Here is a 24,117-nt window from a genome sequence, read left to right on the forward strand (position 1 = left end):
CTGCCTTCTCCTGGGAAAACAGAGCCAAGGCACTGGGAGCAGGCTCCCTCTTCCCATCCCCAGTGCCTCCCCCATCCGCAGCTCCAGCCCTGGCAGTTGAGTCACTTTCATCAGTGTCCCAATGCCCAGGTGTCCCATGCTGCTGCAGGCAGGGTCCTGGCACACCAGGCCCATGGGGTGATGGGACCCTGGGCCCAGGGTCGGAGGAGTCCCTGTAGGCTGCAGCCTGAGGCAGGGCACTTAGGAACTCAGAACACACCCAGAAGCACCGCTGCTCCCAGGCTCTGCAAGGTCATCACCTAACCAAAGAAATGTCAGACCAAGCGAGTCCCAGGCAACACCAAAGGATGCCGGCAAGAAGGAATCTCAGGTCAGCTCATGCGCTGGGCGGGAGGCCCTGGCATGGACGGGGTGAAGGGGGACAGGAGGAAGCCCTGGGGTCCCAGAAAGATGTGGGGACACTGGGCATCCTCCTTACTCTGAAGCCTGAGACTGTCCTTGGTAACATCCCCAATGAACCTCCAGCCCCCCCCCCCGCCCCCTTTGCCATTTAAAGTGCAAGCTCTGCTGTTACAATGAGTGTTCGCCCAGAGGCCCAGCGTGAACAGGAATCTCAGCTACCAGCTCCTAGCAGAGAGAAAGCAGCAGTTTGGCCCTGGTGCCCTGGGACCTGCCTCACCCAGCTGTGTTTTCTGTGGGTGCTAACACTTTTCCATTGGTAATGGGCAAGAGACTCCTGCTGACTTCATTGTGCACCTCCCTGGTTGACTGATTTGTTTATTTTTATCCACCCTCACCAACAACAAGTCGGGCAGAGGAAAGAGCAGAGCACGGCCTGGAGGTCAGTGCTTCCCCACAGCCTGAGCCATCCATGCAGTGGAAAGTTTGCTGCTAATCACCCTCTGGAGCCCAGGCCGCTGAGCCCAGCCTCCCACCCTCTGGGGAGGCTGCCGTTGCCCTGGGGGGGGGGGGTGCAGAGAGGTGTTCCACCCCAGGCCCGCACAGCCCAGCTGGAGAGGTACCTTCGCCATCCCTGCCAACTATTTTTCCATTTTAAACAGGGACAGACAGAAATGATAAGATAGTTTGTGATGGAGGGAGGATTGGAATTGATAAGCCTTGGGAATTTCCCCCCCACAAGTAACAAGAGAACTCACACATGGAATCGGGCAGGAAGGTGGGGCGGGGGCTCGCTGGATAGTGCTCCGCTCTGCCCGAGTGCTTCTCACTCGCTCCCACACCCTCCCGGTGTGCCACAGCGCGGGAAAGCCACGACTTAGTGAGGAAAGGGAAAACTGGCCATTGGCTTGGAAATGGGGGCTTTCCCTCCTGGGCTTTTGTCATAAACTCCCCCCTCCAGTGACGCGGAGAGCGGCTGCCACTGGGGAGCCGGATGGCCACTGTGGAAATGGAACAGGGATGGAGCCTGGCACTTTCCTTTCCTGCACAGCTGAGCTCCTAGCCTTGATCAGTTCAGTATGGAACAAATCAGTGTCAAGATTAGAGTCATGTCCTCACGCATCCCCCATCAGCTCCAGTGGGAGGAGCACACGGATGTGTCCCTCCTCTGAACAGAGGTCTTGGGGCTAAGCTGATGTGCCAGGGCCACCTGCTGTGTTACGGGGCCGGTTAAGAGGGAGCATGGAGCCCGCCCCCAGCCAAGCGCCTGTGCAGGGAGCTCCAAAGTGGGGCCCTGAGGGGCACAGACAACTGCTTGGAGGGAGGAGGAAATGGGAAGAGTAAATTAAAGCCGCCACGAATACTGCTCCTGTGGCTGGGCTCACGTGACTCGCACACTGGGTGGGCTTGGGAAAGATAATGCTGCACCGCTCACCGCGGTCCACAGAGGCGTCCACAGGGTGGCCGCTGGTAGCAGCGGTGACCTGTCTGGAGGCTCTGTCTGCCCCGGGAGCTGAGGGGCCGGGTCTCAGCCTCCCTGTGACCCACCGGGCATCCCTGCTCTCCAACTGGGATGCTTTGCTGAGAAGCGAGCCCTTTCCTTCTCCCAAAGAATAGGGGAGGGCAGGACCAAGGGGACACCCCATGTCCACCCTGCACAGCCTCTGGGGAACCTCACACGGCACACACGGTCCTCGCAGCCGCCTGCTGTGGGAGAATGGAAAGCACAGGAAACTGATAGCTACCAGGTTGAGCTTAGGTGCCGGGCAGATGCTCAGAACTGCACTCAACCCTCATGACGGCTCTGTGGGGGTGGAAAGTTCCCTTCTGTATGATACACGTCCCAGGTCATACCAGCCAACAATCATGGCAGAGGTAGAATTTAGACATGGATCTTTTTTGCTCCAAAATGTGTCCCAACCATACGCCCCTCTGGCCCACCCGCCTGGGCAATTCCAAGTCCTGTTCTTTCTCCCCTGGGCCTCCACTCAGCTGTACTGTGGAGCTCTGATGTGCCTGTGCCACAGCACCCTCCACCCCAGGTCCTGAGTCAGGGACACTTGTGTTCTTCTCTGTCTATGTCCACTCCCCCCCCCCCATCTCCTTTGCCTCCCCTCGCCCTGTTAAACCATCTGGATCTGTGAGTCCAGTAGTATGCTGGCAATCTGGGGGGAAAAAAGCCCTGATGTGTGTTGTTTGTCAATTTCTGTGGTATAAATACTCCCACCAGGGCTGCGTTCAAGCTCCCATGACGCCACTGCAGGAGGAGCTGGGAAGAGAGGAGCAGAGGCGGCTGGGGGCTCCGGCCAGCACTGCCTGCACCTGTCATGGGGGGCGCTGCAGGGGGCCCAGGCACCGCCGAGACCACACGGGCACGTGTACTGTGCCGGTGCCCTGCAGTACACCCATCCCGGGCCAAGGCACACTGCGACCTCGACGGCCGAGGGGGCCAGCACACAAACACTGTTTTCTTGAGGGTGGAGTTTACGGGGAGGGAGGAGATGCTTTCTTCTGTTATCCAGCAACTCCACTTGGGGGAGCGTAAGGCACCCCTGAAACACCCTGGGAACACCTCCAACATCTTGGATGGTGGGGTTGGGGCCTTGTCTTCTCCCATTCAGTCTCCAAAAGACCATTTGGTGGCACAGCCTTCCGAGTCTGATTTCCCTACAGCCAATTTTCTCGTAAACTGGGCTGTGTCCCATGTCCCACTCGCTGGTGGGCGTGGGTGTTCTGGGGTGGTAGGGGGTGCCTGGAGGGGGCTGCTGACAGCAAGAAAGAGGCACTGCAGCCAGCTTTCTTTAATCATTCCAAAGGCAGGAGCAGGTCTGTCACCTTCGTGTAAGATGCCAGGCAGCAGGTAAAGAATTTAACAGCTTGTGGGAGTTCTAATTAGAGAGCCAATTATAATTGGATTGACCTGCCTGGCTTTGAAAGGCCTGGAAAAAATGCATGTTGTCTTAGGAAGAAGCAGATTTTGCTTCTAGTTTGTTCTGGGAGGTCCCCACAGGGAATGCCTGCGTGTGCTTTGGTTGTAGCCCCACACATCTGTCTAGATGCCCGCTGCCCGACGCAGGGGGTGAGAGAGCCTGTGGACACGGATGCCTGCAGGAGAGGCTGTTCCTGCAGGACGCACGCTGCCCTCCTTTATTTACGAAGGAAGACGCAGAATCATGTCCCCCAGGCTCCTCTGTGGGGGGTGGGCCAGCCATCTCTGCTTCATTTGGAAGGACAACAGCCAGCATTTCAATTACGGATTTAATCAAGACTGACCTCGTGGCAAGGCCAGGTCCCAAGGGTGCGTGCGTGCGTGTGTGTTCCTATAAGACTTCCAGGCCTATATCCCAGCTATAATTGGGATTAGTTGGTGGCTGTGGAAAAATTGTGTAAATGATCAGAACGTAAGTTTCTTCATTGGTAAAATGTCCTTCATGCTTCTCAGATATTGGTGCTCCTTGGCTCTGCCCCAGGCCTCTTTCTTTCTCTCTGTGAGTCACATCCCAGGCAGCCTCAGACCCTCCCACAGCTTTGGCTACCACCTACAGGCCACTGCCCCCCAACCATGGCTCCAGCTCCAGAAATACCCGACCTCAAGACCCACCTAGCCATATGCCAAGGGGCATCTCATCCTGAATGGACCCAGGTCACCCCATCTTGACATTTCACCCCTAATACTTCAGCAGGAATCTAAAAGATAAGGCTGTTTTCTTATGTAACCACCCAACCATATCATGCCTAACGAAAGCAACAGTGCCTCATAGCATCCAGTGCCTTGCCCGCATTCAGACCTCCCCAATTGTTCACACTTCCCTCCAACAGCTGGTTTCTAAAATTATATACTTAAACTCCATCTGTCCCCCAGCTGTGGCAGAGTCTACATCTCTACTCAGCTGCCTAAACTTGGCCCCCAGGCCACGCCTTCTGTGGAGCCTTTTCTGTCTCCCCACCTGTGAACAGGTCACCCGGGCCCTGCATATCTGCCTCTCAGAGTCCCGGTGACTCTTCTATACTCACTTCTATATGCTATGTCTCTCCTTCTAGACTCTCAGGACTGGAGGGGAGCAGCAGGTCTGTGTCCTCAGGATCTAGCCCAGTATCTGGCATGAAACTAGGTTCCACGCATCTTACACATATCGTCTCATTGAATCCTCACTACAGTTACTAAGGGGCTGTGTGCTGAGCGAGTGGTGACCGGATGCAACGCTAAGGAAAATGCTGGAACACGGCCTGATACAGAAGAGGTGGTCACATACGGAAAGCCCCGCCTGCTGCTCAAGCTGTTAGGGTGAATAGCTAGTTGATGTTCTGAGAGGCTTGAAAAGAAGCAACACCGACACAGGTACTTCAGAGACAGGTGTCTGTAAACACCAAGCAGAGGAGAAAAGGCAGGGAGCCGACTGGAGGAGGGAGGAAGGGAGGGGTTAGCATCAGTTGGTGCACCTGGTGGGAAGCAAAAGAGGTGAAGTGACCACGGGGAGGAGGAGTGTGCTCCCAGGGCCAAGTGGTCTGGAGTCCTGGGGACCTCGGCGGAGGAACTGTCCAGCCAAGGAGCTCTCAAAGGGCATTCCAAAAGCTCTCAGAGACTTGAGGCTCTGGATGCTGTAGCCCAGGTCAGGAAGCCAGTGGTGGGGCTCTCAGACTGGTTCTGATCTCTCCCCAGGAGGCTGCCGAGGCCTTGGGGAAGCGCATGAGAGGCAAGGCCACCTCTGACGCTGGGCAGTGCTCTTGCCAAATGTCCCTGCTGGAGCCTCTGCACACCAGCACCTCACTCTCTAGTCAGCAGCTTGCATGTTCTTGCTAACCACTCCCAGACAGGCTCAGGAGGTCTCTGAAGACAGGCCCAGAGTAGGCTTCTGCGGCTCTGTGCAGGGGGAGGGCCTGCCTCAGCTCTGAGTCAGGACCTCCCAGAGCCTGAGAGTTTGAGACTTGGTGATTTGGGTACATTTGTCGTTGGAACATTTGTCATTGCTTACTCCTAGGCAAGCTCTCACCCCACCCCCTTGGTAACAGGAGGGGTGCCAAAGGCTAACCTGGAAACTCTCCGGCACCCAGCTGGGCTCAGAAATCTGGGCTGAAGCCGGGGATCCAGGCATATCTGAGGCTCAGAGCGCTGTGAGAAGGGATCCTACACAGCAGGGGGGTGGGTGGGACACTTCCAGGCAAGGTAAGAAGCCAGGGAGAGACCAACCCTTGACTCCAGTTGGGAGCAAAAGAGAAAGGAGACAAGCTCAGTAGATGCTGCTTGACCTCAAGACACAGAGTGGGAGTCCTCCAATCCCTTCAATCCCCGGAGCCAATGGAAAATTCCACTGCTCCCCCCAGAGCAAGGGGAGGAGCTCTCTGGGCCCAGGGTCTGCCTGGAGTCAGAGACCTGATCACTGAAAACCTGGATTAGAGGGCCTCACCCAAGCCGGGAGCGTTAACTGTGGCAAGGCTGAGAGGCAGGAGAAGAGAAATGTCAAACTGCCCTGGAACAATGGGGCTGAATTTCTAAGACTACATGGTTTAGATAGAGTATGTCAGATTTCAAATAATTTTAGATCATAATTACTAATGAGACACTGAACTGCATTGCCTGTAATTAGTCATCGAAGACTCCAAACAGAAAACAGAAATAAACACAGAATTAATTTTTTCCTTAAGCTGTGGCAAAGCAGCGCCCAGTGTCATGGCTGGCATTTCCTCGCCTGCACGGGGTCTGTGCTGCTTCTGGGTCTGAGATTTCAGTCCTCGGGGAGAGCAGGGTGGCCTCATGCCCTGTCTCCCTGGCCAGCGATGGAAAAATGCTGCAGGGGGAGGAGGAATGCAAAAATCAGGCAGGAGATGTCTGCAGAGAATATCCCTGCACCAGACAACGCTGTTGGGGTGGGGCGCTGCTGGGGAGGGGCTGGCGAGACCCGGGTCATAAGCCACGCAGGAGTTCTGTGGACGCACGGCAGGTGGACCGGATTCCCCGGTGACGCTCTGTTCATTCCCAGGAGGATACAAATGCCCAGCAACCAGAGTGTTGAAGCTAAAAATACGCAGTTCCAAAACGATATGAGGATCCGGCTTGCATCATAAGAAACCTTGCAATTACCTGGTTCCTCCCCCAAATAATTTCCAATACCTTCCCTTACTCAATGTCCTCTCCACCGGGATCGACCTCTGACCCCAGCTTTGGCAGGCTCTCTCTGATTGTCATTGCTACTGCTGTCCTCTCCTCCCCAAAGACGGTGCAGGAACTATGTAAACCGGTCAGAACGTGGTGGCCCCTCCTTCTGCCCAGAGGAGTGGCCTCCCTCCCGGCTAGATGTGAAAGCCAAGAAGAGGCCGGGAAACCAGGGGAGCTGCTTTAATCTGGGTTTGGGGTGGGGGCAAAAGAAGAGGCTCCCTTAGTCTGGGAGAAGATCAGAAGGAGATCCCAAGATTAGAAGAAGATCACGCCCTGGATGGGACACCAGGCTCACAGTCTATGGCGGGAACCCCAGAAGGAGGGCTGAGAACGTGTTCAGTCACCATCAAGGGACCAGGGAGTGTCCTTGAGGAGAGATGACGGGGGGTGGGGGGGCAGGGTGTGACTAACCAAAACTCTACTGTAAGAGCATTCACCTGACCTGAGGGAGTGGGGTCTAGGTGTCTGTTTTTTGTCTTTTTTTTTTTAAGGAAATGATATTTAATGATATCTGGCACATGGGGGTGAGAGAACCAGGCTGCCCTAGGCCAGGGGTGACAGGCTCCCTCCTTTCCTGGGCTCCAGCAGCGGTTCAACTACACATTGGTTCACAAGTGCTTCAAGAGAGGGGAGTCGAGGGCTGAGCAGGTGGGGTGGGGTGGGAGAGATGATGACATCAGAGCTGGGCTCCATGACAGGCTCTGCCCTTCCTGCCACCCAGGCCTATCTCTGGTGCCTGAGCAGCCCCTGCCCTTTGGGTCTAGGACCCATCCCCAGTCTGCCACAGCAGCCCTGGTTTGGCCGGATTGGCCTCCCCTCTGAGCTTTGCCAGAAGGGATGCTTTCGGTCTCTACCTGACAAGTCGTGCCCGCTGGGGCCTCCACAGATTCCTTTCAACCTTAATAACCTGGGCTACAGGCTGGATAAAAACAGTCGGAGAGTAACACTTAAAAGCAAAAGTACTGCGCTTTGGTCATCTCATGCCATGCATGATATACTCTTATCTCAGCTCCTCCAATTGCTAAAATTTGGTCATGCTAGATCAGAAGGAAAGCCACACCCACGGTCAGCTCATTGGGAAAGCAGATGTCTCACTCGCTGTCAGAAAGATCCAGATGGGCTTCCACCGCAGGTGTGACCTAAATGACAGAGAATGACGGTGCTGCTCACGGCCAGGGTCACGGAGTGCCACGCAGCCCGTGTGGCCTCGCTTACACGGAACCATAACCCCATCAGGGGGCAGTTATTATCGCCATTTCACAGCTGCGAAAACGCAAGTACAGGAGGATTAAGGAGCTCATCCCAGCCACACAGCCAGGAAGTGACAAAGCGGGGACGTGAACCCAGGCAGGCTGCTTCCAAGGCCACGCTCTTAGCCTCTGTGCTGCCCTATCACTCCTGCTGCAGAACCTTCAGCGACTCCACCAACATCCAACCTCAGTACCTTCCAGTCCAGTTCTGCTCCTCACTCGCAACGTAACCTGGGCCAAGTCGCCAAGAGCAGTTTTCCCATCAGTAAAAAAGGAAATTCTCCATTTCGCCTTAGATAGTGAGAACAAACACATTGATTTCTCCGTGGAGGTTCAAGTTATATTCATGCCAAGTATTAATAATTCTTAAAGAGCCCTCAAGCTATCACAGGAGCTAGAACGTGGCGTGTGCCATGAGAAGAGGGAGCGAGGGGGCTGAAGACAGACCCGGGCATCCAGTAGAACACACTACTGCTTCCTTCGCACAGTCAGTTGGAACCCCAATTACAGTGAGTGAAGGTGTCAGAGGAATTAGGGCCTGTGCGCTTTCCAGAGTCCTATCAGTGAGCACACAAGTGCACAGGAAGGGTGGGCATCTAAATATTTCATAAGGCTTTCTTCAAAGAAAAGAATTGTTCTCAATTTTAAAAGCACCTTTTCATCCTGAAAGAAAAGAAAATACAATGACTAGATGAAAGAGCCTCCTCACTAGACTATGGTAAAGTGTTGCTTCCTGCCAATCATTCTTCCCATGCTCGGCAAGAAAACTGATACCTTGGATGAAAGAGATCCACTTCTGCTGAGCCGCATTTGGAAGGGGAAGGGTATCTCGATCCTATTTCATTAGCTTAATTGTGCCCGGGTCTTATCCAGAGTAGCAGAAGGGATCAAAGGCCTCCTCTCCAAGGCTGGTTTCTCCACCCGAGGATGTGTAACTCTGCCCTGTGTGTCTATGCCCTGGGCTGCCTGTGGTCCGAGGCCCCCTTACTAGACTGATGGATATATCAGACAGACAGACACTCCATCTCTGGAGTGACCCTGATAAGTTCGTCAACTTCAGGCTGCGTCTTTCCTCCAATGGAGGCACAAATTGGAAAACATGTAGCTAACTAACAAACTATGAGACACAAGCAATTTTGCCCAAATCTCATTAAACAGATGGAAACTTTAAAAGATGGGAGAAAGAGAAAAACACCAAAGTTTCGTAATTTAGCAGTGCAAGCTGTCTTCGGCGAGCCAGGGCTCACCTCTTTCCCGCCACTCAAACGCCCTCTGCCCAGCTCCTGGCTCGTCAGACACACTGGGAGGAGGTGTCTTCCCACAGTAAACAAGCCCGGGAGCCTGCAGACCATTTAGAGGATGCTCAGCCTTCTCAGGGCAGTGCTGCTGTGATGAATGCTTCAGGATCAAACGCTAGAGATGGTAAAACAACTTAAAGTGTAGTAACAATCCATAGAACAGCCCCCTGCACTGCACATGCGCCTTCGGTGATCATTAATAAATGCATTTTTCAAACAGCACAGCCGTTCTCCCTGGCAGTCCTTGCTGCTAATGTGCTCCCTCAGAATGGAGCTGCAACACCACTTCAATGTCTTCACACATGAGGTGGGGTTTCTAATGTTTCAGAAACACAAGAGCATGGAGAAAACCCTCAAAGACGGCCTGTGTGGGAAGCCTTAGCCCGAAGCCATCCTGACTGAACTCAGGATTTCATGTCCCACCAGCCATTCACAGAAGACAAACAGGCACTTCTGGACCCATCATGCCCCAAACAGAAAGCTTATTCTGTGATTAGTTGGCCCCTTAGGGTAACTCAGAGAGACCTTCCTGTGGTCTCCCTTCTCCACCCCATGCCCAGGGGCCCCCCATCTGGGGCAGGAAGGCCTCTGCCACACTCCCTGGGCGGATAGCTTGGACCTAACCCATCGTCTCCAATCTCTCTCATCCCAGTCCTCAGCCCCTTTCTTCAGGGATCTCTGCCGATGGGGTGGGGCTTTCTGCGGCCCCAGTCTTTGAGCTACCCTCCTGTGCATGGCGGACAGCTCTCTTCCCCTTTCTGGTCCCACCTTGCCTTGGGAACTCTGACATTCAAGGGGATGACCCCTTAGTGCTGTTAATCTCTCCTTTCCCATCTCTCACATTAGCTCTGAAATCCCCTGTGTCTGCTGTACCAGGCTCGCCTTAGCTGAAGGCCCCCCACCATACTGACAGATCAGTGCTCTTCCTTCCCCGCTGCGGGGTCGGGGTGGGGGGCGGGCAAGCGCCCTGGCTCTCCGTTGCCCCCACTGCCCCCTTCCTTCTCTGGGCTGTTCTCGTCAAACCTGCCGCAGGCACATCTGCCCCCTCTCTCCACAGTTGTCCATGGCGCCAAACCCCAGTGGCCCCACCATCTGCTTCTGTTCCACGTTCTCAATCTGCCAACGGGATGGGGGAGGCAGGGCATGCTCCTAGTGTGCTCCAGGAGACGTTCATTTCTCAGCAACGCTCTCCCTTCCAGCCCCATCCGCTCCCCTCCCTGCAGCATTCCTGGCTCCCTTCCACGCTCCTCTCGCTCCTGTTCCTTCCTCATACCTCACACATCTCACACGCTGCCCTCCCAAGCCAAGGCCGGCGTTATCAGAGGACAAGCAGATGTCCCTGTTTGTGGAGCCTGTCTCTGTCCTGGTAACTCTGTCCTTGGCCACCCTGAGTCTCCGTGTCTGTCCTTGGCCTGGGCAGCATCGCCCAGGGATGCTGTTCCTTGGCCCTCAGTCCACCCCCAGCCCCATTCCCCTCCCCTCCCCTCCCCTCCCCTCCCCTCCCCTCCCCTCCCCTCCCCTCCCCTCCCCTCCCCTCCCCTCCCCTCCCCTCCCCTCCCCTCCCCTCCCCTCCTCCAGGTCATGAAATACTGGTGGGGAAATGCTTGCTGTCTGTTTCATTAACTCGTTTTGGGTACTGGGAGCTACAGGCTTTTAAGCATAGCACGCAAATGTATGTAAATTTATACACATGCAAAAATGATATGAAAATATGCCTTTAGATTTTTCTGGAGGAAAAGTCTGATCAGCCCATGAATTCCGCCCCTTGTCAACACTGCTCTGAAATTCCTTATCCCTGCAGCTCACTGCGCCCTTCTCTGCCCACACTCAGCTCTCTGCCGCTCTTGTCTTGTGCCAACTCATTATTAACATTAAGCACGTTATTTCTCTTCTCCCTTCTCTCTATATGTGAGTTTAAACACATATATGAAGGCGAAAACTGTTAGCAAACTGTCAATTTTCATTGGGGTTTAATTCACATTTCTCTTGTCAAGCCTGACCTCCCATTAACTTTAATGAATACCATCCGCCTCCACGTCATTACTGCGTTTTAACAATATTACTGTGTTTGCATTTCTGCTCAAATTGCACCTTTCCTCCAAGCTGGGAGCTGGGTTGGCCGATCTGGCTCACGACCACTTACCCCTTCCCCACCCCTGAAGTGAATAAATAATTGTCCTTCATGGAACAGGCAGGGCTCCTGACTGCTCACTGCTCTCCGGGTCCCCATCAGCCACCTGGTCTCCACCTGTGACAGACACAGGGCTTCCTTCACACGAACCACAATTGGTCCCTTCCCTTGGAACCTCCTTGGTTTGTTCTTTGGTGGTCTCGGTGCTCATGTCCTTCAAACTCCTTCTAGCCTCAACCTTCTGAGCCCAGCCCTGACCTGGCCCGGGGCAGGCACCCTGGCCCATCCTCACTTGCACACCCCTCTCCCTGAGTGCCAGGCAGGCGCCCACACTCATCTCCGTTCCTGCCCCCTTGCCACTTAGGTCTAGAGCCCTGGCTCTTCCCTGGGCCTTGACCTGGTAAAAAGACAGCTTCTGACCCCACTGTTGGGCCCCTTCTCTACACTTAGGGGCTGACACACCAGTTTGGTTCCCATGAGGGGCAGGCAGGATCTTCTGTGGCTCAGTAAGAGATTTTTAGTTCCTACGCTTAAGTTGTGTCTGGCGCTGATATTATCTCCACTTATACAGCTGAGGAAACTGAGGCACAAAGAAAGTAACTTCCTAAGGTCCCAACACTAGTGAGTGACATAACTGGGATTCCAGCCCAGGCCACTCTGGCCTGGAGCCCCCTCCTTGGCCTCTGGAGTGTGTGCAAGGCCACCTTCCTCCCCGCTCTGTCCAAAGCCAGAGATGCAGCTTTCCTGTGCAGCTCGGGGAGGAAGGCGGAGAGGGAGGGCTGCGATGCGTCAGGGCCGGAGGCCTGGAGTTCCAGGGGCTCTCCCTCCACGGGCAGGCTGGGAGTACACAGGCCAGCACGCATTGCTTACAAGGCCACCAAGAAGGAGCCCTCCAAGCCACCCTTTGGAAGTCGCACTGATCACAATCCCTGGCCCTCTTTGGACCTGGAGAATCTAAACTCCTTAAAATTTGTAGGCTTGCTGGTCTCTGCCTGCCTCCAGCCTAGATAGATTTTTAATATATCAGATGCACTGAGAACAGTCTCAAGAGTTTATTATTACTATTTTCTCCTGGTGAGACCTCCAAAGCAGCTCATGTCTCCGAGCCAGAGAAGGCCCCGTCGGCGCCCACGATCCAGAAGGCAAGGGGCTGCCACGCTGTCACTGGGGCCCTTGCTCACCAGCTCTCCCGTGCTGGGCCCACCACGGGCGGCTCCTTTCACAGAAGAAAGCGCCTGGCATTTGTCAGGGAGCTCAGGTGTCTTGACAAGCTCCAAAGGTGAAACAGAAAACCTACCTGGTGCGATTTTCCTATTTGATCTTTTGTCTCATGTGTTCCCCTTGGGGATGGACAAGAAATACTTCTCTGAATAATTCATAGGCCCCTAGGTAGAAGCGCGCTGCCTCTTTTTAATAAAAAGGCTAGGTACAGGCATTGATTATACCTCTCCTGCAATGCTCTAGAAAAAGCACGGCGGTCTCTAAAGCTCTTATGAATGCCTCTTACAATAGTGAGACAAAAATGAAAAGCCATGTAACATTTTTAATCAAACAAAGTAGTGTTTGGGTAATATGCAAAATTATCAAGCTGTATTGAGCTACAAAATGCTCATAAAGAAAAGTTGAAAAAAATTAAGTAGCTGTAATTATCATAAGGTCTGATTTATATTTACTGAAAATGATTGTCGTCAGTTTCCTATTTAATGAGCACCTACTAGGTTCCAGGAACTCTGCTAGGCTTGTTATGTAAATCATTTCATTCAAGTCTCACAAATGCACTGGTGAGTCACAGCCCAATTCACAGGAACACTGAGGCTCCTGACGGCCAAGCAACAAGCCCACGGCTGCCCAGGAGCAAGGGCTGGGGCTGAGCTCGAACCCGGATCTGACTCGGAGGCATACACCCTTGCCTGGAGCCCAGTGCCCGGTATCGGGCATTCTCCTGCTGAGATCTCCTGCTCAGCTCCCTCTGCATTTTGCAGTGTTACTATGAGAAACGGCAAGAGAATGAAGGCTTTGGGATCCTGCAGACATTTAACTTATTAGTTATGAAATCATATCCTCTTAACACCTTACAGAAACTCACAGCCTATATAGTTGACTGTTTTCATTTCACAGAAAGGAAACAGTGCAGAGAGCTTGTGGGCTCTTCCCAGAGTTAAAGGGTGAGCAAATGACACCGCTGGGGCCAGAACTCTGTCCCCGGACTCCTGTCCGGTGCTCGCTGTTGCATATTACACACCACTGATCATGGGCACTGGCCCCCAAGGCAGCCGACGCAGAGGGCACCTCACTTCATTACAAGGCTGTCCTGTCCTGTGGTTCATCAAACCACAGAGGTCTACTGCTAAGAATGAAACAAAAGCTCAGAACCTCAGCCTGGCAGGCAGACCTGAGAGAGCAGCACGCTCTCCGCCAGCTCCGCGGACCTGGTGACCCCTGAGTTTCGGTTCACACTCTTGTAGGAAGGTACAAGCAGATGGGCGGCTTTGTGCAGCAGCCACACTCAGTGTGTGTTCTCAACAGAGCAGACCCTCCAGAGGGGTCAGTCTGCTCCCCACCTAATAGAAACTGAGGTTTGGGTGGCCAGCTCCCCAGCAAGGGCTGGGGGGAGAAGCGGGGCAGCCCCAGGCTTCTGGCCTGGGCACCCAGAAGAGCGATGTGTGTGCATTTCTGGGGAGCAGCCACCATACACTGGACACCGGAGCAACTTACCTGGTCGTCTCAGTCCTTGGACAGGGAGCCCCTACCAGCCAGTGGCCTTGGGGACAAGCTGGGGTCTCCAGCTCCCACAAGGTAAGGGGCCCCCAGTTGGTAAAGTGCTCTGACTTTTGTACTGAAGTCTCCCTGGGGGGTGGACAACCCCTAAGGTGGCTGCTAAAAGCAGTGCAGAGACCAAGATGACAATGACAGTGCCCAGGGCCACAAGATTGTCTTTATCAAACCCAGAGCCACAGGGTGGCTTGGATGGGTGACCAGGGGATCACTGACTCGAACCCTGCGCACTGCACAGGACCACAGGCTGTGTACTGCCAGCTCCTGGGGGCGCCATTTACACCAACCACAGGAGGAGCGGCGCCCGCTGGCTTTGGCATTGTGGCAGCCTGGCAGGCTAACCGCATCTGGCCTTTGGAACCACAGTAGGCCTGAGGGTCCTGAGCTACCCGCTGCCTCCAAGGGGAGCCCCTCTAAGAGTGGGTCCCATGGCTGTCAGACTCACCAGGCGCTGCATGCTCTTCACGTGCGTGGGGCTGATGGATAAGGCCTCTTCGTACCACCGCCGGGCTTCATCGATGTTTCCTCGGAGCTCGGCAACCTGGCCGCGCATGTACAGGACGTTGTGGGACATTGGGAAGAGGTTGGCAGCTTCCTGGGTACAGGCTGTGGCTTCTGCAGGCTTCCCAATGCCAATGTAGACTTCAGCTGTGGGGACAGAGCAGCGGGAGATGTTTTCCTGGTTCGCCACCCTTCAGAGGTCCTATGGACGGCTGTGACTCTGGTTGGGGACATTTACATTCCCTCCACCCAAGAACCTGGCAGGGGCCTGTCTGAAATATGCGGAGCCCAGAGTCAGCCTGTCCCCCACCCTGAGTGGAAATGGTGGCAGGCTCAGTCCTTCGTGCCCACTGTTACACAGGGACTCGAGTCGTTCATACCGTGGGGCCTTGAAGGGGACACATATCACCACCAACAACAGTGAGGACTCCACGGGTGCCCCCTACCCCAGGACACCCACCTTCAGGGCCCACCTGGAACACCTTGGTATCTGGGACACCTGCCCTCAGCTCTGATAGCCACAGAGTGAGCTCATGGATGAGCAAACCAGAGGTGCACGGCCCCTTGCAGGGCAACGGTTCTGCCCTCTGGCCAGCTCTCCTATTGCCAGACAGTGTGACAAGGGCAGCTGGCAGGGGCTTACATGGCTATGGGCTTGAAATAAAGTGGCTGCTCTGACAGACCCTGCCCTCCAACCAGGGGGAGTTACTGCGCCCTGGAGACGGCTAACTACAACATCAACAAAGTCCTTGGAACAACCGAGCTGTCACTTTCAAAAAAGCAGGAGAACAGCTTTTCCTTCAGTTTCAAGCCCCCACTCTCCCAGCTCTACCTGGAGGGTCCCGATTGCTCTGCAGCCCAGGCCTCCCCAGAGAGCCCATCACGCATGCCCAATGCCACCTGTCTGTGTCTCAGGTACACGCAGTGCCCTCTTCTCCTGAGGGCCCTGTGACCGTGGCACCATCGTCTTCCCAGTGCTGGGACATCGGACTCTGTCTTCTCGGCCGTGCCTGGGAGACCACTGCCCAGGTCCTACTCATGTGGCTGCTGTGCTCCGCGACCATGGACCCCTCTGCTTCCAGGTCGGCCCCTTCCTCATCATCTGGCCTTGACCACTGGCCCCCACCCCTGGCAGGCAAACATGTTGGCCTCATATCTCCAAGTTACTAGCATGTATATTAACATAGTGTGTATAATACAATGCACGCGAAAATAGAAATAGTAGAATAACACAATGAAGAGGAATAGAAGAGTTTTACTATTCCCTTGTGCACCTAATGAGCTGTGTCCTGGAGGCGAGGCCTCACTCCCACCTTGCCTCCGCCACCTGTCGCACACAGCTGCCGCCAGAGCTCTGGTCGGGTCGTCCCCATGCAGAAAATCGCTCCTTCCTAGGGGCCTTCCTGCTGCTCACCACCTTTCCCGGTGCCCTTTTCTTCTTGTCCCATTACTGTCCCTCTAGAAGGTAAGCCGCCGTCACTGCTGTTCACCGCCCCGTCCCCAGCGCCTGGGGAGACCTCTGCTACCAGCTCTCCCGGAGCCACGCTGCTGCCTGTGGCGCCTGGCACGGTGGGAATGCAGTCTCTGCCCTCGTTCTGTTTTGAATCTGTGGGCTGTATGAAGGCAGGGACGTGGTCTGTCTCCATGACCACCGCACGCCAGAGCTGAGCTCCGACTGTGGCACGAAAACAGAGGCTCGAGGGCACCGTCCGACAACCGAGCGGCCGCCCTGGGGGAGAGCTGGGGTCCTGGCCGCACTGGCTGGGTCTGGGTTCTGGCCTCTCCACTTATTAGCCATGTAACCTTAGGCAAGGGACGGCAGCGGTGCCTCAGTTTCTTCATCTGGAAAATGAGATGAACAGGGTACGTACTCCCCGTAAGGCTATCATGAGGACTAAACGAGTTGAGACGTAAAGTTCATGGAATAATGTCTGACACGTGCACAGTGCTTGATAAACGTTAGCTACCTGCAAGCGGTATATCATTCATTAAAACCCACCCCCGGGCAGAAGCAGCGGCAGGTCTGGTGGGGCTGACCGATCAACGATCAATGACAACACTGCACGAGGCAGGCACGACCCGGGCACCCAGCGTTCCTCCCACAGGCGCTCCCTGTGCCGTGACAACCCGCCACCTGTCTGGGAGCTGTCTTCATCTGGCCAGGGGGCCGTGCCACAGGATTATCCTTTGACCCTTCTGGCGGCTGGGAGGAGCCTGGTAGGGGGAAGGGCGAAGGGGCCAGGCCAGGCCAGGGCCAAAGAACTTGTGAGAGTATCATGGCTTTGAATTCCCAGCAGAAATCAGAAAATCTGATCTTGCACATCTAAGAATAGCCCTTGGTTTCGACTGTGAGAGGTGCCAAAGTGAAAGCTATAATTATTAGTAAGTAACAAGCAGAAATTAACCACCTACTGCAAAGTCATTTTTAGCTGCCATCCCAATGTGGAAATTGAAAGATGGGCACCAGAAGCTGCTTGGCTTGGGAGGGCTCTGGTTCAGCTCTGAGTCACTACGAATGCATGACTCCAGTGGCCAACAATGAGGTTTGCATTTTAAAAAAGTTGGATGGAGATGTGACTTGAGGTGTAATAAACATCAAATGCTCTGTCCAGCCTCCTGACTCCTGCTGCAGGAAAATCAGAGGCACTTACTTCTGTCTGGCCTGGGGTTCCCTCCTGCAAAATGGGGGGATAACCCCTCTGACCTTCTCTATATGACAATGAATGTACAAAGAGCACTGGCAGATACTGGAAACGTTCAGGAAAAGAGACCGTAAAAATGGGTAGCTGCTTTCTAAATACCACATTAAGCCAAGGTGTTATTAAGAAAAAATTGATAAATGTATTTTTTAAAAACTGGCAAAGAAAGAGACAAAACACACAAACAAAATAAAAATGGGGAGAAATATTTCTAGCACATATCACAGACACAGGCAAATTTCATTGACACGTAATAAATGCTTACAAATCCGAAAGAAAAGCTCAGCATTTTAGAAGATAAATGGGCAGACGTGAGCAGACAATTGAAATACCACTTTCACCTATCAGATCGGCAAAGATCTACAAGTTTGATAACTCCTTGTGTTGGCAAGGATGTGAGAAAATGTGAATTGGTACAATTCTATGGAAGGCAACCTGATACAATTTATCAAAATTAGAGGACACACCCTTTGATCCATCACTGGTACTTTTAGGAGTTTACCTTACAGATACAGGACAATATATATAACAATACTTACTGATGCATTGTCTATAACAGCAAAATACTAGAAATAATCTAAATGTTAACCAAGGGAGTCCTGGTTCAATGATGGTGAGTTCATACAATGGGTTCATACTCTGAAGCTGTTGAAAGGTGTGTCCCCTCGAGTGCTGATAAGCAGTGCCCTCCGAGTGTGTGGCATCTCTGGAAGGTGCAGGCTGCTGACACTGGGTGCCTGTGGGTGAGGGTGACAGGCTCAGAGATGGGAGGGAGCCCTTTCACTCGATGTCTTTTGTACCTTTTCAATTGTGTACCACATGCGTGTATTATTTATTCAAAAGTAATTTAAATAAAATTGTCACATAGGTCCAAACAAACCAGGGCAAAAACATGCACGACCCATGCAGGTCGGCCACCAGGTATTCTGGCAGAGTCCAAGGCACTGGGGTCCGAGGTGTCCAGAACAGGGGGAGGAGATGCTGAGGGACGAGGGTGCCCAGGGTATGGGTCTACCCCCCAGGAAGGGAGGGACCCTGTACCAAGCATCCCTGGTCTACCTGGGTCTGTGTTCCCCGCTCACCTCTGGCAAGCCCCCTCACAGAGCAGATGAAGGCTCAGGTGTCCTAGTCATGATCTCTTTGTGTATATGTAAGTGGCCCAGGCACCCTCTCATACAATAGCGTGGAAATCTGAGATCGTCTCAGAGTGACCTTACCTGTAACCCACAGATCTGAAGCTAGCTCCACCATGGGCTCCCATCACCTGTTTCCACTAAGCTCACTGGAAAAACAACCACGAGAGGGGACCCACGAGCGCCACAGAAACACCATGGCCTTGGGCATTAGACTGATCTAACCAGTTGCTTCTAAAGCTTGCAAAACTGACAGAACCCGGCAGTACTGCTAGAGCTGATGATGGACACAGATGTTAGCTGGTTTCCATCAGTTGTCCAAAAATGGGGGTCACTTTTATTTTGCCTCTCAGAGTGGTAGAGCTCAAACCACATATGCTAAAGCTTCACTATTCAGCAGAGCCTGTTTTGTGAATTCCTTTAGAGTTGACCTCTTCAAATACTATGTGAACAGATGATATGATTCTAAATCTGGACTCTAACAAAGTCATTGCTTGGAGTCAATATGGCACGAAACCTACAAAGGCTCTAAATTACTCCAGTTGTTCATATTACAAATAATGTTCAACATATGCACTTAAGCACAATGCATGTTCTGCCCAGAGCAAGGCAGATATGGCGTCCAATTCCCATAAGTTCAATTTCACCAACATGAGAATGTTAAACGCCACACCTGCTAACTAGCAGGGAGAGCTTCGTTCGGTCCTGTAGGAGATGGCAATGAGAAATGGATGTTACATGATTATATAAAAACTCAAGGATAGCTCCAAACTGTTCTGCAATGTTCTAACAAGCAGCTCCAAAATTTCCTCCAGAGTCCTGGCCTGCCACGCAGAGAGGAAGAAAGTCTGGATAACTGAGTGAGAGACAGCAGGCCGCAGGGCGAAGCTGTCCTGGAACTCAGTGACTCTCACTCAGGTCGTCAACTTTTCCAAGAAACAGGCAAGGGAAGCAATGCCTGGGAGGCCGACGGAGCTCATTCCAGACTAGCGGGCTCCCCATCAGCTCCTCTGGTTTTTTAGACATTGGCCCTTCCAAACTAGACTTCATGGCCCACCTGAACGACAACCTTGTCCCCACGCGGGCCCTGTGGGTTCATCCAGTCTCTCCCGGCCCGACACTAACCCCTGCTCCTTCGGCCCGTTTTCTGCAGTCCCTGCTCATAGAGGCCGCTGAACAGGCAGGAGCCCGGGCCAGGGGGCTCCTCTGAGAGAGCGGTGGAGGGAGGCAGTGCTGCGCTGTGGCTCTGACAGCCAGCCCTCCGAGGACCCGGGACAGGCCGGACGCTGGCAGGCGTCCTCGCAGGAAGAGCGATCGGCACATTCATGAATCACCCCTCGCTGTACTTCTGCTTAGAAGAATATAATTTGCTAATTTACGGTTGTTGTTATGGCTCAATTAAAGGTACCAACGCAGAAGAGGCTGGCTGAGCCCGGCTCAGTGATACACCAAAGCCAGGTAAATCCAACTGTGTTTTCATACACGAAGATCCGCCAATGGTTTCAAACATCATACAATTAGCCTTGGCTAAAAAGGATTACACAGATGGACAATGGTGGGTAACAAGCACTTTCCCAGCCAAATCTGGGCTTTTCCTATGTGCCTGGAGTCAAGCCTGGGAAGGCCCAGTAGGCTTTGTAGATCAAGTGGTAAAACACGAGGAACAGAAGTTACCTTTTACATAGAAATATAACAACGTAAGTAAATCAGCAGCCATTATTTGCTGGGAGTCTCTGCAGAGTGGGATTCTTATTGCTAAAAGGCCTGCATGCTGGATTTATTTTGGGGATTTCCAGATACGCAAAAGCAGCCACATGAAACTGTGGAGGGACATTGTACCCGCTTCCCAGGCTAGTGTCCAGTCCAGCAGGTGTGGTACCCGCCTCCTTCTCTGTGCATGACCAGGAGTGCTATCAGGGAGGGGAGTGGGGACATTGAAAACACTGTCCCCGCCCCCCCCCCGGCTTTGATAAAGACACTGTGTCATTGGTATGCCTATCCCCTCTTCTAGGTCTCTGAGACCTCACTGCCAGGATGTGCCAGGCACTGTGCCCATCAACCTCAGGAGACAGGTGCAATTAACCCCACTGTACAGATGAGGAAACTGAGGCTGAGAGGAAGCTATTAAGTTAAGTCTATGCAGCTGCTAAATAGTAGAGCTGGGACTCCCCTCCAAGTCTGCAGGGCTTCCAGAGTTCTGGGTCCGGGACACCATGCCCTGCTGTCTCCCACAGAGAAACCTGGGGCGCAGCTCTCTGGCCGCTGCTGCAGCACAATCCCTGCACTCCACACAGCAAGCTCCCTGCAATCCTGGGTGCCTGCTCTGTGCCAGGCCCTAGGTCAGGGTGTTGAGGCAGGGGAGGGATGGGAGAGAGAGTAACTCATGGCTCCTGCAAAGATGTACATGGGTCCCCCGCATCTGCGGGTTTACCTTCTATGGTTTCAGTTACCCACGGTCAATTGTGGTCCAAAAAATATTGAATAGAAAATTCCAGAAATCAACAATCCATAAGTTTTAAATTGCAATCTATCCCGAGCAGGGTGACGAAATCGCGCACGTTCTGCTCCATCTTGCTTGGGACAAGGGTCACCCTTTTGTCCAATATCTCCAAGCTGTATACACATGACCCGCCTGTTAGTCACTCAGTGGCGTCTCGGTTATTGAATAGACCGTCGCGGTGCCGCGGTGCCTGTGTTCAAGTCACCCTCATTTTCCTTAATAGTGGCCCCAAAGCGCAAGAGTAGTGACGCGGGCAATTCGGATATGCCAAAGGGGAGCTGTAAAGTGCTTCTATTTTAGTATTAGTTATTGCTAATCTCTTCCTGTGCCTAATTTATACATTAAACTTTATCATAGGCATGTATGAAAAGGAAAGAACATAGTACACGGTGGGTTCGATACTATCCAGAGCTTTAGGCATCCACTGGGGGTCCTGGAACATATCCTCCGTGGATGGGGGGACCACTGCAGAAGCTTAGATTTCTCCTGCTGAGTGGTTGTGGGCTAAAGAGGCCAGTGCCCACGGGATCCTGCAGCCTCTGGGATGTGGCAGGTTGTGGGCGGGGTGGGGCCCACAGGGCGGCAGAGCAGTACCTGCGTGGAGCCAGATCTGTGCCAGTGTCATCCAGGGGTGTAGCGGGCCCTGCTTGGGGGTGCTGCTCTGCAGAGATGAGGCCACTTCTGACAGCGCCTGCTCCACTCGGGAGGCCGCCACTGACGTGGCGTGGATAGAGCCTGAGAGAGGTTTTCGAGAAGATGGCATCAGAAGTGAAAGGACAGATCGAACCAACCACCCGCCCACCCCTCCCACACACAGACACGAGTTCAAGACGTACACACACCCCTTCCCCACGAAGTTTCTAAGTTTCACTGTGCATAAAGAAATACAGTCACGACAGCCCGAGCCTTACTTTCGGTCCTCTGCGTTAGCTCATCTCCTGGTCAACAACCAGAGCACATGCTCAGCCCAGTGCCCCCCAGAAGCTGTCTGTGCAGTGGGAGTGCTGGGGCAGGGAGGGCCATGGCTGGGACACACCTGTGACACACCTGTCCAACACGGCACAAGTGACATCCACCGAGTGAACTCACAGAGCACCCCTGTAAGGGCTACACCTAGACACGACGTGGGCGGAGGAAGGAACTATGCTTGCCTCCTGGGGTAACAGGACAAACCTCGCGCCTTCCCGCTCCATTCCCTGGCCTTTGGGAGGTGGGCAACACCCCTAGATTTGAAACCACACTCTAGAATGTGACTTTGCTGTAGAAAAAGCACAATTTTTTGCCTGTGTATAAGCAGATATTTATTATTAAGGCTAGTGCTAGACTAGTGGAGGACAGGTTATAGCAAAGACGCCTGGAGCTCAGAGGCTGCATCTGCGTAAGCCTGAGCTGTCCTGAAAGGTAAGGAAAGCAGACAAGCATGCTCACGGGTCAAAGGAATTTGGTAAAAGAACTTCCATTCAGAAGTCAAGGGAATTGAGTGACTCGTGTCTCTTCATGTGGACCTTCCAGAGGTCCCAATGATCGGAAGCCACCTCCTTAAGCAGGGGCTTGTCCCCACCTCTTCCCAACATTCACTCTGGCCAGTATGGTTTTAGAACTCAGAGCAGGAGTTTCAGTTATTTCAAATTTAAAAGTGTTGATATTTATTTTCACCAGCAACAGTCTTAGTTTATAATTCACCATAAAATTTAACATGAAAATAAACATCGTTAGTGGTGACTATCAACTCATTGTCATGTTTAAAACAGTGATAATGTATAAAGTCAGATGACTACTCAAATAAATCCAGTTGGTTATACTCTGGATTGGACAAAGTTGTGAGCATAAACATAAATTCTGTGGGGCTTTGAAATGCATCATAATTTACTCATTTTAAGAGTATTTGCCGGAAGAGACTGGCCATCCATATTGTGTTTTGACTGCTCCAACATGAAGGAAACATGGATTTCTCTGCACACAAATCCTTCCGTGCAGGTTTAATGCAGGTGAGTTGATGGGAGGTAGATGGAAACCAGACTGGAAATCTGCCTTCTGTGGGTAATGCTCACAGAAGCGCCCATGAGGACTAGCAATCAGTGGACATTTGGTCTTGTCCAAAACGTCCAGGGAGGCATTGGTTCATACCAAAAGGTCCTTGAAATTTGGTCCTGTCAAAACATATTGGGTCCATGCCAAATTGTCCTTGAAATTTGGTCCTTGCAAAACTATCCATGCTTAGCCCTGGCCAGTGTAGCTCAGTTGGTGGGAGCATCATCCTGTGCACCAGGAGGTCACGGGTTCAATTCCCTGTCAGGACACATACCTAGGCTGTGGGTTTGATCCCCGGTCAAGGCGTGTATGGGAGGCAACCAATTGATGTATCTCTCTCACATCGATGTTTCTCTCTCTGTCCCTCTTCCTCCCCCTCTAAAAATCCATTTTTAAAGAATGCCCATGCTTAGAAACATCCCTGGGTTCCAAATTTCAAGGACCTTTTGGTATGAACCAAATGTCTCAGAGGACATTTGAAAAGGAACAAATATCCAGCAAGGGGACAAGCTGGAGGACAGCCCCCCTGGAAAGGATGGGTGAGTCCTCCATGGTGAAAGCTGCCACATCAGGAGGAACTTGGGGCCAGGTATAAGACTGATCGGTGCTGGTCTGATGCAGGAGAACAGATGGAGTTCGGCCAAAAGTCGACCTTGTTAGACAAAGTGTCTGACTACTTAAACAAAATCTAAACAGCAATTTTGATTAAACTGCTATTGATTTTTTTTCAGGTCTTGCTTTGTTTCTAACCTTTTTATGGAAAAATAGTATTTTAACTTTGATACAACGACTTGATGTAGTCTCCCTGAGATTTTTAGTAGCAACTATCAGTGAAATGAAGGAGGCTGCTGCTATAGCCTGATACGACAAAGCTGGCTTACCTCTCACTGGCATCTTGAACAAGTGGTTCTCAGCCTTGGCTTCACCTCAGAATGACTTGGGGATTTTAAAAAATCATGATGCCCTAGATACATCCCAGACCAACGGAATCACTGACTCCAGGGGCGAGGCCAGGCATCCATCTGTTAACCACCCAAGTGATTCCAAGGTGCGGTGGAGACTGAGACCCACTGACTTGGAGAGACGGGAGCAGATGCTACCACTCGGTCGAGAGAAGCTCGAAGGCGTGTTCTGCACACGCCCGCCCCCCTGGGCTCCACTGCTTCCCTGGAGCTCAACAACCCGGGGAACAGAGTTTCGCAAGTGTCTTAGTCTCACAATTGATTCCTTTAGACTCTGAAGAGTT

The 24,117-nt window shown here is 52.8% G+C and overlaps 1 protein-coding gene across 3 annotated transcripts in view; it reads right to left on the reverse strand.

The window, feature by feature from the left end:
- The window catches only part of TTC7B (tetratricopeptide repeat domain 7B), a 186,495-nt gene that overhangs the window by 10,650 nt on the left and 151,728 nt on the right, over nucleotides 1-24,117 (reverse strand). For all 3 annotated transcript variants that reach the window (XM_081136224.1, XM_081136223.1, XM_081136222.1), the window contains 2 exons: nucleotides 21,435-21,575; nucleotides 14,453-14,655 (listed from right to left, as the gene is read on the reverse strand). In XM_081136224.1, the coding sequence (XP_080992350.1) occupies nucleotides 14,453-14,655; nucleotides 21,435-21,575 (344 nt within the window). The remainder of the gene's footprint in view (nucleotides 1-14,452; nucleotides 14,656-21,434; nucleotides 21,576-24,117) is intronic.

Source organism: Miniopterus schreibersii (genome assembly GCF_964146895.1).
Source record: "Miniopterus schreibersii genome assembly, chromosome: 1".
NCBI classification, from domain to species: Eukaryota; Metazoa; Chordata; class Mammalia; order Chiroptera; family Miniopteridae; genus Miniopterus; species Miniopterus schreibersii.